General features: G+C 39.9%; 1 protein-coding gene across 1 annotated transcript; it reads right to left on the reverse strand.

The window, feature by feature from the left end:
* Positions 1-1,682: 1,682 nt before the first annotated feature.
* On the reverse strand, positions 1,683-15,163 carry LOC134816600 (uncharacterized). Its single transcript, XM_063825529.1, has 10 exons — positions 14,996-15,163; positions 12,626-13,322; positions 12,333-12,487; positions 11,758-11,943; positions 11,190-11,291; positions 10,560-10,723; positions 7,739-7,905; positions 6,084-6,246; positions 3,721-3,775; positions 1,683-2,408 (listed from the first exon to the last, which is right to left on the reverse strand). The coding sequence occupies exons 2-10, from the start codon at positions 13,311-13,313 to the stop codon at positions 1,794-1,796; spliced, it is 2,295 nt and encodes a 764-aa protein (XP_063681599.1). The 5' UTR covers positions 13,314-13,322; positions 14,996-15,163; the 3' UTR covers positions 1,683-1,793.
* Positions 15,164-17,939: the final 2,776 nt, after the last annotated feature.

Consider the following 17,939-nt stretch of genomic DNA (forward strand, 5'->3'; position numbering starts at 1 on the left):
ATAAATAAATCAGGGGAGGTTTGAAGAGGTTTCAAGTGCCGAAGTACTGAATCAGGCCTCAGGGTATTTAGAGTGGGGGAGATTATAATCAAATTGTGAGCTTTCCTCAGAATCAACATTACGAGCTTGGTAACGAACTCAGAATATGTGGCTCACACAATGGGACAACATGATTACCCCACATATAACAACCATTCAACCCCGCACATATCAACCATTCAACCCCACACATATCAACTATTCAACCCCACATATATCAACCATTCAACCCCACACATATCAACCATTCAACCCCACACCAGATCAACCCCGGCCCACACCAGATCAACTATTCAACCCCACACCAGATCAACCATTCAACCCCACACAAGCTCATAATCTGACACCTCTCACAAAGACAGTAGCTCTCAGAGATTGCTCACTCTGCACCACCACCAGCCTGAACACGCGACACTTTCCCCGTAAATCTACATCATTTCATCTCCTCACATGTATTAGCCTAGCAGGACATTTTATGCAATAATGCTGTCACCCTTCGTGATTTATATGAATACTTAACAGAGCTAGATATATCTGGCATACTACTATGATAATGACAAGTATTAATATATTATTCAGAACAAAACACTGCTACTCCACCGTTAATATATGTTGCATTATTTCGTTATTATGTGCGGCTGTGCAGACAGGTCACGTATATTTGCCCTGAAACGAACTAATAATAATTATGCAATTATAAAATATGCAGAAGCAGAAGTTGCAGAGAGAGAGAGGGAGAGAGAGAGAGAGGTCAGTGGAGCGTATCCAGGAATACGAATAACGAGCTAGAAATAGAGAGCAGCTCGCATATTTATACATAATGTATCATAATTCATATTCTATAATTGAAATTATGTCACGTAATACGAGTAATAATAGTTATATATGCACAGAAAATATGTAAGCATATAATGCGGCCAAGACAGGAGAACCAGATGGTTTCAATACAGTGCCAGACAGGATTGTCTTAACATCATGTGCGCAGAGCAACTGTTATACAGATAGTTGCAAAACTCAGCAGCTGCAAAACCTCTTGTACGAGACTGCTGCCAAGAATAATAAATTATAAATTGTTGGATTTCTATCGTTTGAAAGTAGCGAATCTCTAGTGCACAATGGTGGCACTGTGAGAGGCTTTGTCCAATATGATATAAAGGCAACAGCAGCTGGTTTCCTTCTGCAGAACTCACTGAATATCACGAAAAGTGCTATGAGCCGATATGTTATATATTTTAGAGGGACAAAGTCCTTTAAATGTTGGTCCAACATTAAGGACTTTGTCCCTCTTAAAAATAACATTATGTTACAAAGATTATGCCCAACAAGGAACCTGGCTATTGTCTAACCAAGGTTCTAGAACCTAAAATAACTGTTCCCCCGGTAATGGAGGAGGGCTCTTTCAAGCTTTCAAGCATACGTACAAAAAGTAGCCTAGTGGCTAGTACAATTGCTCAATGTGTGGAAATATGATGTGGAAATAAGAATACACGTGGTGGAATGTGATACTGTGAAATTAATAAATTAGATAACATCAGACAGGGAAAAAAACAAAAATAAATATAAAAATCTCTTTAAAAGAAAACAAAATCATTCGTTGAAACCCTATAAAGATGTCATAATAAATTAAAATATGTTACCCCAAATAAGTCAAGACTGAAAAAAAAAGTCAAGATTGAAACAAAAAGTACATAGTTAAAAGTATACGAACATGATAACCTATCATTACACGAACATGATACGTATCATGATACGTATCAGCACATAACACTGAAAGTATCTTCCATCCTGTAAACAAGTTCCTGATACTCCCTCTTAGATACTCTCCCCTTCAAATGCCCCATAAACTTATCAACCCCCGACTTATGAACCAGGCCGAGCTTATAAACCTGACCACTCTGCAGCAACTTCAGTGCTACTTTCAGGTACCACGACAATATAGCAGTCGGCTTGTTTTCCAAGTTCATCTGCTGGGTAATATACCTAAATATAACATGCTGATTAACCGACAACTTCACAGCCAGTTTCACGATATCTCCACCCCAATCGCTCACCGAATCCCTGTTGAAGATCAAACTGCAGATAATCTTCCCTAGCCTGACGACCAGAGTTTCAGGTACCTGTAGTTCCAGTTCTGAGTCCTCAGAATAAGAGGTGAACTGGGTGAGTATGATGAGATAGGACGTCAAGGAGAAGTCAGATAGCCCAGCGTAGAGTCTCTCAACTATTTGAGGGAGTGATATCTGGAAGAGATTGAGTCTCACTGCGTGGGGTAGAGGGGTGAAGTTAGTGAGAAGTTGGCTGGTAAAGCTGCGAACTGTTCTCATGTCAACGCCTGTTTCTTCCTCCCCTTCTTCGTCGTCTTTATTGGCCTGCAAAGTTTAATTTGTGAGAAATTAATTAACTGGTTAGTTTTAAACTTTCATTTTACTTGTCCATAACAAAACTTCTAAGGAAAATTTAGTCGAAAATTGGGAAGTTATGTTGGTTTGTTTGTGTGCTACAGTAAGCTCTTATAAAATTAACAATATCTGCTATAGACTCGATAAACCCTTTAAGGCTTCATAGAATGCGAAATCGGTCTTAGAGTAGATATTTCAATCGAAGAAAACGAAAGTTATAGAATGTGGAATCGAATTACACGCATCCAAGCCAGCTTTTGAGTAAGGAGTGCATTAAATTAAAAACATCGATTGAAAAGAAATGAAATAAGGGTGAGAGAAACGAAACTTTCGCTGAAATTTTATCTTTTTTCGAATTTGATATACGTATTTCTTGCAGAACTATCGGGTAAAATTTAATTTTCATAATTTGAAAGAATTGTGATAATGTCAGGGCTGTGCCTCAGCTGAAAATCTGAGGTAACATTTGGCGGTAAATTCTCTGAATTTTAGAGTTGCTTATTTCAATAAAGTCACGATTAATATTGATGAATCTGTCAGGGGTAACCACATAATGTAGAAACCTGAGAACGAGAGCTAATTAAGCAAATTTAGTTGTAACTTTTTCTTAGATTTTAGTTCCTTTTGTAAAACATTGAACTACAGATCATATGAAAATCTATTTACCCAAAACCCTGGACAATACTCAAAGTAAATATCTGGCACTAATTATCAGTATGAGTACAACATGCGACACCTGCACTAGATTATATATTTAATACACCCGTATATATCACGTATATGATACATAATATTATGTTAATCATGACGTACTGTAACGACCCGAAATACCTGGTTCTAAAATGAAACTTTTTAAAAGTCTGTCTGCCTTTTTAGGCAATTTTATGAAAAAATTACCAGCCAAAAAGAATGTCCCCGCTCAACAAACGAGCCTTGATACGAAGTGAAATACCAAGGTAGAGTAATATTCGGTCAACACCCCGAATATAATACATGTAAACATACCCATAATATTTAGCATAATAACTTTAATAATACAATATATTCCCAAAGGGAATACCCGAGCTATTTACTTTTGTGTTTCCAGTGCGACGATGACGAGGTAGGTAAAGCTACGATTATTGCAGCTTCCTTAATTCCGATTTCGCGGTGCTTGGAATTTGTTAGCTTTAACTGTGGTCAGTGACACGCGATTTGTGTCACGTGGTACTTATTAATACGAATTAGGAATTAGGATAGGATATTTTAAAACTTATTACGTTGTTAAGATTGCTGCATTTACCTGGGATAGGAGGATGGAGATGTAATCCTCAATTGTCATCTTCTCTTCATGAAGCCTGAAGTAAGAAAGACGTTAGAATTGTTTAAATAATAATTATATTCTGTGGTATGCAAGACGTATGATAATTTGTAGCTCCCGGTTTAGTTAGTGACAGACCAGCGACCGATTGATAACCAGCTAAAGTCGGGCAGTTTTCATGTGCCAAATTAGCTGTCAGAAAGAAAATCTCCCTAATTAATTAAGAATATAGATGGTAATAGTTTAATTTGTCAGTTATTAGACTGTACAGTGTACTCGTTACATACAATGGAGTAAAGTGGCGAATTTTTCGCACTCCCTCAAGAATGCATCAGCAAATTAGGCACTGTGGCCTTGTAAACAGTAATCTTATAAAGGTCGAGTATTCAAGAAGTAGAACTTCACATTTAGTGTCAACTATCACGTACACAGTGACTGAGGGAATCCAGCCAAGTGAACACACAGATATACACTGTAGTGCCACAGGAGGGCGGCGGGAGGGGAGAAAGAGGGAAGGAGAACTAGGCTTTGGAAGAGAGAGAGAGAGAGAGAGAGAGAGAGAGAGAGAGAGAGAGAGAGAGAGAGAGAGAGAGAGAGAGAGAGAGAGAGAGAGAGAGAGAGAGAGAGAGAGAGAGAGAGAGAGAGAGAGAGAGAGAGAGAGAGAGAGAGAGAGAGAGAGAGAGAGAGAGAGAGAGAGAGAGAGAGAGGGAGAGGGGGAGAGAGAACCAGAACCTTGGCAGTAACTTTACACCGTACTTCAAGGGAACTTCACTCCTAAACCTAGCACTACACCGGACCCTACACAGAACCTAAGGGTGACAGGAGACGGATTTCATTGCTACTTCAACCTTCAGAATTATCTCTACTGTGCCGACCATGTTCTTAACAGCATACCTCTGAGTACCGTATATATAAGTGTCATCTAAACTTCAAATCCGGCTAATAACCAAATACAAAACATGTCATGTAGTAAGCCGGGCATCTCTGTTCTGATCCGGCGTGCTTGCTAGAATTTATCCTTGAAAATGAAGACTTGGTTGGCCGGGAGAGTTAGAAGAACACTCGAGAGTCCTTGAGTACACAATGTGAGATTTTTCTGGCTGACAGTTCTCTTAGTCGAGGAGTGAGAGTTCTGTCACAACCTGCTGGGAATCGGGCTCTAAACTCAACTTTCTACCTAACTTTACACCTAACCTAAGTGAGGACATTGTTGGGAATCTCAATTTTCTACCTAACTTTCCACTTAACCTAAGTGAGGATACATTGTTGGAAATCGTAACTTTCTACTTAAAACTGTCTACCAAACAATACTGAATATATTGTTGGAGAATCGGGCTGTAAACTGACCTTTCTACTAACTGTTATAGAGTGTAGGGAAGATATTGTTGGCAATCGGACACATATTGTTAAACAAGATGGACCTGAATCTCGTACTTCAAGTACTTCACGCTTAAACAACTATCAACAGGTTTATGTAATTTTCTTGTTATTTTCTCAAGAGTATGAATGTAACTTAACAACCCCCCCCCCCCCCCCCCCCCCCCCCCCCCCGGGGACACGACAAGGAGGGAATCATTGGCCCCCAGATAGAGTCATCTGACTGATAAGTGACGATAAGACAGAACATTGGTCTGAAAATAGGGCCATTACACCACTGAGCAACTGAGCCCTCCCTCCCCGTCATTTCAAGGTCGCTCAAAACTGAAAATTGGACAGCTCAAATCCTTAGCCTGCTGGTTGAAGTTTAAGTGTGTAAAACCGAGAGAGCCCAACATACCAGCCAATCAGCCGATACGAAAAGCCCTTACCAATACACGCTAACCGGGTCTGAACCGTACACTTAGTCTACCATACAGGTTAGTGTGCCTGCTGAGGTATCTCTCTTTATCACATCCTAACTTGATCCAGGTAGCGGATCAGTACACCCTCCAATCTCCTGTTTTATTGCTAATTATTACACAGACCGGACCTCTCTCTCTCTCCCACTCCAGATACGGGGTATGTACCACACAAGTACCGGACACTCACTACAGAGATACGAGATGTTATCCCCGTGTTTCTCAGAGTTTGAGTGGTACAGAGTTGCTGGGTTACATGAGTGTCGGTGTACTGAATATAGTTACCGTATCAACAACTCATGTGCCGCCACTCATTACTGCACGGTGTAACGCACAGTTTTAAACTGGACCTTGTGGATTTAGGTTGAAGGTATATTGTATTTGGTAGGTACGTTTTGTTTGGTAAGTACCAACACTAAGTGGTAGGGACAGTACAGGTAAATGTTCAATTATGTATGATACATTTACGGTGTACTGGAAACAAATGTGGGTAAAAATTAAACTCACAAGGCTAAAAGAACTGAGTAGAACTTTGCTTTAACAGAACTGGTTCTGGAAACGTGACCTAGATCTGACACACTGCGAGGGGACAACACCACACCACCTCCGAAATACAGTTCCAAACATCTAACCTGCTCTGACTCCGGTAGTAACCCGTACACTGTCTTATCTGAAATAGCACGGTTTCTTATTTTGTGATAATCTCTGGTATATTGCTACTTTGTTGGGGGAGGAGTACTGTTAACACACTTTTGACTAAGGATCGGCTTAATTCCTGACTAATGCCAGTGATAATGTGATAACGTCTAATTGGGACAACATCACAGCTGATTAGTTACGAATTGAACGGGTACTGGTTTGGGGTGATCAATGTAGCAATGCTGAATGCAGTCTTCAGTAAACTTTCTTTTTTTTTTAATTTTCAGCTTAGTTTAAAGTTTTAAGGTAGATGGCAGGATACCTCATATTATAGAAAGGCAATTCCGAAAGTTTAAAGTTAAAACATGACAGCACGGTGTAAGCTGTGAATATTACTGAATATATATATATATTACTGAATAGTTTAGCAATGAGTCACATTCTATACAGGCCGAGTGAGACCATCTCTAAACATAATATACTAGGTTAGCTTAGAGGGAAGTTTCTAGAAGGAAACCAGTGTAAACAGTTGAACAATGTGACCCCACGGTGGATGATGCTGTTACCATCAAACTTTTAGGAAATTCTTTTGTGATCACCCGCGGTGACTAGAAAAACGGTATAATATATTATTGTATAGTATATATTATATATAATATATTATATATATAATATATTATTGTATAGATATTGTTTGCACTACGTAAACAGCCATCTATAGGCAACACAGTAGTGCGCAATAGAAAACTCAGTTCGTGCTCCGAAACGGATTCTTTCACCGTCAGCCAAAACTGTGGCGGGAGAGGCTGTGCAACCTGTCCCCAACTGTTCAACTCCAACGAAGTTATCACTGTCAATGGTTTGGATTTAACTCTGGATTTCCGGTTGACATGTAAGGACAGCAATATAATTTATGTCGCCCAATGCCAAATTTGTAATAAACTTCCCCAGAGCCTAAAAGACGATACCTATTTCGGCCAAACGGTTTCTCCATTTCATATCAGAATGAATGGACACAGAAACAAGTTTAAAATTGATAATGAATTGTCATTTGAGAAGTCGGCACTTTCCATGCATTGTTTTCTAGCGCATAAATCTGATTTCACTATGGGAGTTTTTAAATTAGGTGTAGTAAGAAAAGTCCGACCAACAGCACTTGATAGAGAAGAGAGCATTCTTATTTCAAAATTTAGAACTAATATTTTTGGGTTAAATAGGATTGTAGTTACTCGCTGAATAATCTGTTATGCTCTGTTGTCCATTCTACCTAGCACATTGAGCTCTTTAGTAAAGTTTCAGATTAAAATCTGTTTTAAATTTTCAAGTTGTTAACTTTTAAATTGCTTTCATTAGTCTAACCTAATTTTATTTTTATAGGCTAGTGATGTAAATATACGAAGAATTCACCTATATTTGTGCTGTCTTACTATGTGTCCAAACCAAATTGAAAACGGTATAATATCACATGAGTTGTTTTTGTTAGGGTCGATGTGAGGGGGGCAACATAAAGACAATGTACTGACCCAAACAAAGAGCTAATATCTGTGTAGGAACCCCGGGAGTAAGTACACCACTTCTCAGGGTGTTTCCACTTGGCTGGCTCTTGTAGAAGCTGTTTACAATGTCGGGGGCCACGTGGTTTATATGTTCCTGCAGACTGGTCAGGAACTGACTGTTGCTCTTTAGATTTCTGAAATTATAGCACGATTAAAACACATGCAGTTGATCGTTATAAAATCGTTATTTTTACGAGAACATGATTTTATCATGTAGTAGTCTACAGGGACAAAAGGATTTCGCGGTTATTTTGGCCAAAAATCGCGGCACCGCGACAAGCCAAACTAGGCTAATTCGCGGCTAATTCGCGGCGGGAATTTCGAAAATCGCGGCGTATTCGCGGCAAAAAATCGAAAAATCGCGGCGAATTCGCGGCAAAAAATAATGTATTTACAGTGCTTAGTTAGAGTTCACATATTCTTTGACTATTCTATTTGATCGGCTCATGTCCCATGAGGATGTGATCTCATCATATGATCTGATACAGGATGATGGGGGTCCATAACAACAAGAGCTGCCATAACTTTTGACATGATCTCAAATGTTGCAATGTCATACGTACTGTATGACATATCTCGTTATCGATACTAAATAACTTTCAACAGACGACAGGAGACATCATCATTCGACCATCTATAACACTTCACAACTATAGCAATGGAATACTACGAACTTTTCAATCCAATTCCCATATCCCTACCTAGTCTATCCCCATCTAGTATCCAACCTCTACCCCTTGAAGCTTACATCAACCTGGACGACATCTTTACCCTGGCCCCCTGCACGAACCTTCTAGAAGTTCTAACCAAATCCCGAGGGAAGCCCATGATTGTTCCTTATGTGGTCTACGACGAGATTACATGCTCTACAAAATAGCTTCCCATTGTCAGCATAAAACGATGATTTGCCAAATTCAGCCACTCTCGTGGAAGCTGTTACATTGCCCTGTTTAGCCTGTTTCGAGCGTTTGCTAGACGAAGGTCCAGCCGGTTTGTCGGCAGGCCGTTTGACAAAGCGGTCCATTATAACAAGCGAATACAATACCAAGCGAATAACGATGACGTTATCGATGATGAAATATCTGACTACTGACGATTCAATAACAACACTGATTTAACATACTGTTCGATTTCTTAATCCATTGTATGTCTTCTGGTCAACTTTATGTCGTTTGGTCAAGTTTTTTATGTCTACTGGTCAACTTTATGTCGTCTGGTCAACTTTATGTCGTTTGGTCAAGTTTCATATGTCGTTTGGTCAACTTTATGTCGTCTGGTCAAGTTTTATATGTCTACTGGTCAACTTTATGTCGTCTGGTCAAGTTTTATATGTCTACTGGTCAACTTCCATATTATACGATCTCGGAAGGCAGACCTCCCCTTCGCAATACGAGCTCGGAAGCGGGAGCTCCGCCTTCAGAGGTACGTATCGAGAATGACTCGGACAAAAAATGTTCTAAGTCAAAATTTTTCAAAGTTTTTCTGGAAACTACTTTTGTTCATGTTTCATGCTACCCTGATCATTATGAGCCGAAAATATTTTTTCGGTTTTCAAAGGTCACACATACCCTTCGATACACGATTTTGGACTCGAGGGCTCCCCTTGTAATGCGATCTCGGAAGGCAGGCCTCCCCTTCGCAATACGAGCTCGGAAGCGGGAGCTCCGCCTTCAGAGGTACGTATCGAGAATGACTCGGACAGAAAATTTTCTAAGTCAAAATTTTTCAAAGTTTTTCTGGAAACTACTTTTGTTCATGTTTCATGCTACCCTGATCATTATGAGCCGAAAATATTTTTTCGGTTTCAAAGGTCACACATACCCTTCGATACACGATTTTGGACTCGAGGGCTCCCCTTGTAATGCGATCTCGGAAGGCAGGTCTTCCCTTCGCAATACGAGCTCGGAAGCTCCGGAAGCTCGGAAGCTCCGCCTTCAGAGGTACGTATCGAGAATGTACCTACAATCGAAATCATTGCAATCGGAACTCACGGAAGGCTGTAAATGTGATTAGTTTCATATACTTAATACTTGTAGAAAACGTGACATTTGGCCCGCAGATTTTATGGAAAATACGCAAACTTGGTCCTCAGATTTAAAGGAAAATGCGCGATTTTTCGCGGAGGACTGAAAAAATCGCGATTTGTCGCGGAGAATGGGAAATTTCGCGATCTGTCGCGGAAAACGTAAAAAATCGCGATTTGTCGCGGAGAATGGGAAATTTCGCGGTTTCGTACATGCCGCGAAATCCTTTTGTCCCTGGTAGTCTAAAACAGTTCATGACCCGGCCTTTTAACTAATTTTCTTCGGAACCAAGTTTTAAAGTTCCCGTTTTGAGAAAGCTGCTCAAGATATTCACTACCTTTGTTTCTTTGTTGATAAGCACTGTGGATAGCACAAATTACTGCAGTGTTGAGGTCACACAACATGCAGATATATTCTATCAAACTTTAAAACAACAACCCGCCACCTTTCACCGTCCTTTACACCGCAAGGTGGGCCATAATTACCTGAACATACTCTTAGCTATCGTGGCCTTCACCGACTATATAGCGGCACATTAGAAGGTGTGTGGCTGCTCAGTGCTCAATAAAGCAATATCATTAATTGTTCATCACACACACACACACACACACACACGCACACAAACATACACTGAGGTAAAACACTCATTACACACTCTTGGGCCAGCTCAGGCAGGGCCAGAGTAACTCTCAGAACCTTCTAGAAGTTGTTCCACTAAGACAAATAAAGTTTGGGGGCTGCCACAAATTAGATCGGTGACTTACACAGAATGTAACCAGGGAGTTCTGACAAACTGAGAGAGGAATAACGGGGCGTGTGTGGCAGTGGAGACGGCGTGAGCCAGCAGTTCTGAGATAGTATCAGGAGCAGGAGATGGTATCCGAGCTAACAGGGCTAGTCCGTCTGACACGTCGCTCTCTGACAACTCCTGAAAGTGTACCGGGAAATGAGGAGGAGACCCAGGATCAGGTGAAGGGTAGCCTACACTGTGATATCAGGATGAGTTGGTTTAATTAGATTTCAGGGAGAAATTCCTATACCGGAGAAGGGTGCGATAAGGTACACGACACGTACGGAAGGTTCAGTCTCACTTCACGGATCAGTTTAAACCCTATTCTGGCAGGGTGCAGTTAAACCTCTGCTAATTAATACCAGGTCCTTTGGTGCAAGACGCAGGTAATGTTTCAAATCTTATAAAATTAAGCGAGAAATTAAGTTTCCCGGAGAATAGTGAGATTAAACGTAAGTCTGAGTAGTAGAGAAGGCAGTCTTTAATAATGATAATATCCCGGTAATTAAGTACTGCTCTTATCTACTAGGGAGACATTATCAGACGAACACACCGATATTAGAATTATTAGTGTCAGAATTAGTAAAATATAAAGGATAAAAACCTGAATTCTTGATTTGAAGTAGTACACGAAGTACCGTTCGACTTTCGGGAACTTTTCCACCGCCAGTAGAAACTGTGCCATTTTCAGATTTAGTGACCACAGCTGGAAAAATGTTCCACAGTTAGCAGCCGGCACAGTTAATGTTAGTTAAAGTAAGCTAATGTATTAAGCTAGCTGACAAGTTAATTTAACAAGGTATTTAACGACTAACAAGTAAATTACTCATCTGTACCATGTTCATCTGCTCAATTTAAATTAACATTGTACTACTTAGCGAATAAAGCTAAGTTTATTGTTATAATGTAGGGGTAAAATATCTTGAACAATGCCAGAGTGGATAAATTAGTTGAATCCTAGGCGAGTCTCATGTAACATATTAATACAAATCCCTCTCCAGACAGGAAAATGTTATCAACGTTTCCGTCATATCTCCGGCTTACATTATTAAATGTGCTCAACTTATGTTTAGTATATTCATCATGTACATAAAATTAAAAGGACGAGAACCACGGTCTGTGGGCAACAGCAACCTTACATTAGTTGTTTGACGCTGAGTAAACAAACTCACCACGTTGGTGTCTCGATTAGGTACACTGCAGGTAAGAGGGAACCTCCCCGCCACTGATTTACTGATGTTGTTCAACTTTACCAGGGCCAGCTTACTGTGCTTCAGATCTGACTTGTGGACCAGTATCAGGAAATCTACCAGGGAGCTGACTGTTTTAAGGACATTAGGTTCCGCCTGCGCGTAAACCTGGGATCATTAGATTAGGATGGTGTCCTGAGTCTTCATCTGCAAAGTGATATCACGAGTTTAGTGTTCCCGTTATGTGTATAGTATTTACCAGTTAACCTTATGACAAATTTAAATACCGCCGATAGGATTTCATGCTTGGTACTACATAAAATCATTACGTGTCAGGACATCGACATAGCGGATAAACATTGAAACCAGCTAACGACAGAAAGATGGTGTGAATGATACAGATTGCAGATGCATGAGGGGCTCAATTTTGGTCAAAGCAAAAATGATAAAACATTAAGGAGGCCGAAGTAACTTATCTCGAACATAAAAGTATATCCTCCTTAACTGTTAGCTTAATTAAGATATAATAAGCCCATAACAGTATCACTTTTAATTACCTGAGAGGGGGTATCCTCTAGCCAGATAGTCTCCACATGAGGCAGGGCACACTCACACACCCTGACCAAGAGGTTGGATTGGGACGGTCGAGACGTGACCGCTTCCTGGCGGGACGTGTACTTGTACAGGTTCACCGAACCGGACTTCTGGGTTTCTGTGATTTGTTGTGCAGGCGGTTTAGTGTTGAATCATGGGAGATTAAATTTGACATTTCTAATATTAAAAAGCAATACAACCATTGCAATATAATGAAATGTGTGAAACATACAGGAAAAGAAGGAAAATGACTAACCATAAGATCGGCTATCCTCGGAGTGAACATAGAATTTTAAGATGAGAGCAATGGCTTGAAAATAAAGGAGTGTGTTTTGTTTGTTTCTGTTGGCAGACAGGAGGGTGACAAGTGACGAGAGTAAGGGTTCAGAGAATGTCATGGCATTGGATATATGATTTTGAAACAGACACAGAAGCACTAAAACTGTTGTTTTCTGAACACCTTTATCGATATGAAGCAGCCCACTGGACAGCTGAGCAATAAAAACTTGCAAGAACGGCAGCAAATCTTCACTTTTTATATGATTAAGAATAGTTTTAACCAGGACAAGAGCAGATGATCGGACATTTTCCTCTGGATCCTGTAGAACCGCACCAAGTCTCTCAATTAAAGCACCAGCATTGGGTTCTATTAAATGTAGATTGGTGGACAGCATTTCTTGGGTGTTGACCAAGTTCTGAATTCTCTGATTGCTGTTTGTATGTTTGGTACCAGTTATGTACTCTGATATGCTTTTTCCTTTAAATACCATGTTGCTGTCTTTGGTAGCATGTTGTTCTGGTAGAACAATTTTTCTTGTTTTAATGCTTATCACAGTATCGTTTGACTTTAAAATCTTCTTCCCAACTTTTTTCTTTGTCTTAGAGAAAGCTGCATCCGTCTTCTTTCCCGGTCTCGCCACCCCGCTTTTCTTGTTTCGACCCATTTAATAAACCTAGAAAATGAATATGATTTTAAACATTTAAAAAACATTTCAAATACAATTTGTAACATCAAAAGAATGCTACTCGAATCCCACAAACACACATATAGACGGTCATTAATGAGGAAATTTCTTAGCTTTCTGTTATGAAAGAAAATTAATTAAAAAGATGAACAGATTCTGGCATAATGTAATTTGGATCATACGAATTTGATTGACTCCAAACAGATATGACAAATGAAAATGATTAAGAGTGCCAGCCAAAATATCTGTCAAGTTAAGATCTCTTATATAATAAAGACATTGTAATATTAATAATAGAACAGATTTCTTGACCATTTGGCTGAGTCAATTGCAGGAGACTGCCTAAACAAAATGAAATCCTTAGCACAGCTACTAGAATTGATGACACAAGCAAGACTAATTTTACATTGATGTGTCCACTAAACCTTATCAAGATTCAGAATGTTTTGATAGACTCCATTAGATGTATCTCTACTGATATTTCATAACTGAATCAAGATTAACGTACATACCTAAGAATATAAATAGTCACTTAAACCAGCAAAATTATGGAAGATGATGATCAAAATCTTAAAATAACTGGTTACAATGCAAATGACCATTTTACTAACAAAATATAGTAAAGATCAAAAACTTTAATTCCCAACAGACAATTGTGAGATTTCAAGAATCTTACAGCCCACTAAAACATTATAAAACATCAATAATAATTTATATTAAATTAAAGATCTAAAAAATTAATACACTTCAATGAATATATTGTTCTATAAACATAAATGTGATGCCCGACTCATGTAGATGATACACCTCACAGCAAGTAGGTCAAAGCGGCTCTTGTTTGTAGAAGGTGCTTCAACTACCCACCGAAACAGTGGGTCGGAAGAAAGGCACAATTAGGTGCCACAACTGAGTCTGCAAGCCAGAACACATATGTTAAGCTAACACTCCGAACTTGATTATCATGTTTCACAAGAATCAGGGGCAACATGATATGTAGGTGAATTAATATTTTGCAAATAGTGCGATTCCTCACCTGCCCAGATTATTTTAGTATACAGCAAATTATGAGACAAAAAACGCTGCAATTAAGGTGACCAATTTGCCAAATTTTCAGCCATTAAGTACTCTCCAGGTTGAATTATTCAACAGCGATTGGTATTCAACAGCGATTGGTATTCGATTTCTGATTATTTCCCTAGGAATATGATTATTATATCTCAATTTGGCTTTAGGTAGGGTGCCCCGCTAAAAGAACTGGATTCTTCCAGGAAGCATCCCGTGCACAGAGCTTGGTCTACATATATATTAAATTATTAACCATTCATTCTGTATGTGCACGAAAATTTATTTCAATCAATAAAGTTGTCTTATACGATTGTTGACAACATTAGATTCCAACACATAGTGAGTATAAGCTAAACTATATAAAATATATAACTATAATAGATCTAATAGTCACTAAAGTGCTCAATTACAATGCGCTGAGGGATGAAAGGGCCATAGAAAATGGGTAATTTTAGAATATACTGAAAATATCATCTGGTTTAATAATATCAAATCAGCTATTCTGTCACCAAAAGTTTGATCTCATTCAAAGCTACTGTTACATTCTGAAGACATAGTGGTTAAAAAACGAAAGGGTTAAATTAATCATTTCCTACCTCACTGACCATACTGTCTCCCCATCTCTTAATCCGGATTAGTTTTCGTTTATTGACGAATTTTCTATATTTTAGCTGCCATCTCCTTACGTCGAAACCAAAATAATATATGATTTAAAGTTAGAGAACGAATGTCGTGGCACTGAGGATGGACATCAATGTATTGAATAAACATCCCACTACTTTACTTCGCAAAGCTAAAGAAATGCTAATCGTTTCCAAGACTATAGAGAATGAATACTTTCAACACTACTATATAACAAATAATTTGAGTTCAGGGATGGCAAACAAGGACGGGCAAACGGGGCACACTGATAGTGCCCCAGCCAGTACAGAACATGTAGAGACCAACGGACAAGCTGAAGAAGAAAGTACTAACGAACCTGTGTATAATCAGAAAGTATTAAACTCAACCAATTCTATCAAACTTCAATCATCTTCTTCGAGATATGACTTTCGGCGCCACATCAGAACAGAGAAACCCTTGTTAAATAGACCTCAAGTCCTAGAAGTAAACATCAATCATAAAACAAGAGTTGATAAGAAGAAAAAATGTAGACCAAATGAGAAGGAGAAGATAGATGACATATGTCCTATATGTAAAACCAGAGTTGAATGGCATGTAGATGCTTTGCAGTGTGAGGAGTGCGAGGTTTGGATTCATAAGGCCTGCTTGTGTATGAGTGATGAAGAGTATGAGGATCATAAAACCAGTGAAGATGATGAATGGTACTGTGACTGCTGCCAGTTGAATAGATCAAATAATTTGACGTGGGGTACCATGGTTGGGGAAGGGTGTATACGGTCAGAACTTACGGGGATATATGATGAAATTATTACGTGGTGTAGGAATTTGTTTATGGTGCCAAGGGATAAGAGTGGGGAGAAGTTTATCAAAGAGTTGACACGACTTTTGTACCTGTTTGTGAATAAAACGGCCTGGGAGAGTCTTTCATTGCAGCTAGTCCATATATTTATCCCTATTATGTTACAGAAGCCTTCATCTAAGTCAAAAGCTAGAGACAATGCCAAGTACCTGGTAGATAGACTAGAAAAGTGGAAGGATGGCGACCTCAATTCCCTCATGGATGAGGCTCGTGTCATCCAGGAGAAGCTAAAACGAAGGAAAAAGTCTGAAGATCCATCAAAAATGAAAGGCTTTAGTAGGTTAATGATGGTGGGTAAAGTATGTCAGGCCATGAAGCTCATCAACAACGAAGACTCAGTTGTTGGGGTACACACATTAAATAGAAAGATAAAGAGTCTATTACAAGAGAAACATCCTAAAGCTGAGACACCTCCAGCTGATATCCTTCTACCTATAACAGCGCCTCAGGCACAGTCGGTGATATTTGCTGAAATATCGGCAGAGCTAGTTGAGAAAGCGGCACTCCATGTTAAGGGCTCAGGTGGCCCAACCCATTTGGATGCAGATGGGTGGAAGCACATCTTGTGCTCTAAAGCGTATGGGAAACTTCCTTTTCAACTCTGCGGTGCAATAGCTGAATTTGCAAAGCGTTTGTGTGTAGAGGATGTTAACCCAGAGAGTCTGAATGAGTTTGTGGCCTGTAGACTGGTACCACTGAATAAGGGTGACGATAAGAGAGGTAATCCTGGTGTACGGCCGGTGGGGGTAGGAGAGGTTCTTCGGCGTATTGTTGGCAAGGTGGTTATTGGGGTAATTAAGGATGATATACAAGAGGCTGCAGGACCTCTTCAGTCATGTGCTGGGCTAGAGTCAGGCATTGAGGCATCCATCAGAGCAGTTAAGAGGACATGGGAAGATCCTAAGACAGAGGCAGTGCTTCTTGTTGATGCTGATAATGCGTTTAACAGGCTTAATCGCAAAGCAGCTATTCACAACATTAGGCAGCTATGTCCTCCGTTTCACCAATACCTGAAAAACACCTATCAGAAATCAGCCAAACTCATTGTCAACGACACATATTCGTGTGAGATAATTTACTCTGATGAAGGGGCAACGCAAGGGGATGTGGCAGCAATGGCAGAGTATGCTATCGGTATTCGTCCTCTTATCAACATCCTGGCCAGCGTGACAAAGTTAGGAGAATTGATGCAAGCGTGGTATGCAGATGACTCTGCAGCAGCAGGTACCCTGAAGAAACTCCGGCTGTGGTGGGATTTACTCAGTGTAAACGGTCCTAAGTTAGGCTACTTCCCTAAAGCAGTGAAGACTATTCTTATCTTAAAAGAAAAATCGCTACTACCAGCAGCCACGTTTTTATTTGGAGAGACTGGTATAGAGATCACATGTGATGGGGAGCGTCATCTGGGAGCAGTGATAGGTGGAGAGGAGGCTAGAGAGACATATGTAAAAAAGAAAGTAGAGAAATGGGTGAAGGATGTAGAAGAGTTGTCAGTTATTGCCCTCGATGAACCTCAGGCAGCCCTATCAGGGTATACCAAAGCCCTATGTCATCGGTGGACCTTTGTGATGCGTACCATCCAAGACACTAAAGACCTCTTCATCCCATTGGAGAAGTGTATAAGAGAAAAGTTCATCCCTGCAATTATTGGTAGGAATGTGTCTGATCTGCACAGGAGAATGTTTGCGCTACCTGTAAGATTAGGGGGGCTTGGTATTGTTAATCCAGTAGAGATCGCGGAGAAGGAATACCAGACGTCACTTAAGATAACAGAGGAGCTGGTTGACCTTATCTATCACCAGGATACATCCCTGATGAAGTTGGATAAAATTAAGATAAAGGGCAGAGTAGATTGCCTCAAGTTAGTTAAAGAATTACGCTTGAAGAAGGAGCTTGCTGAGATAATGAGTGAAGTGGATGAGAATACCAGGGAGTCATTGCAGCTGGTACAAGAGCATGGGTCAGGAGCTTGGCTAACATGTCTCCCCATTCAACAGCTAGGGTATGCTTACAGCAAGCAAGACTTCAGAGATGCTGTTCATCTCCGGTATGGTTGG

The sequence above is a fragment of the Bolinopsis microptera genome, chromosome 6 (genome assembly GCF_026151205.1).
Source record: "Bolinopsis microptera isolate Bmic1 chromosome 6, MBARI_Bmic_1.0, whole genome shotgun sequence".
Lineage (NCBI taxonomy): Eukaryota > Metazoa > Ctenophora > Tentaculata > Lobata > Bolinopsidae > Bolinopsis > Bolinopsis microptera.

Excerpts from the sequence above, each read along its gene's own strand:
- LOC134816600 (XM_063825529.1), bottom strand. The coding sequence starts at position 13,313 with ATGGGTCGAAACAAGAAAAGCGGGGTGGCGAGACCGGGAAAGAAGACG. Across the intron at positions 11,292-11,757 it reads CTAATCGAGACACCAACGTG|CTGTGGTCACTAAATCTGAA; the intron begins GTGAGTTTGTTT and ends ACATTTTTCCAG. Across the intron at positions 7,906-10,559 it reads ACTCCCTGGTTACATTCTGT|AAATCTAAAGAGCAACAGTC; the intron begins GTAAGTCACCGA and ends CTATAATTTCAG.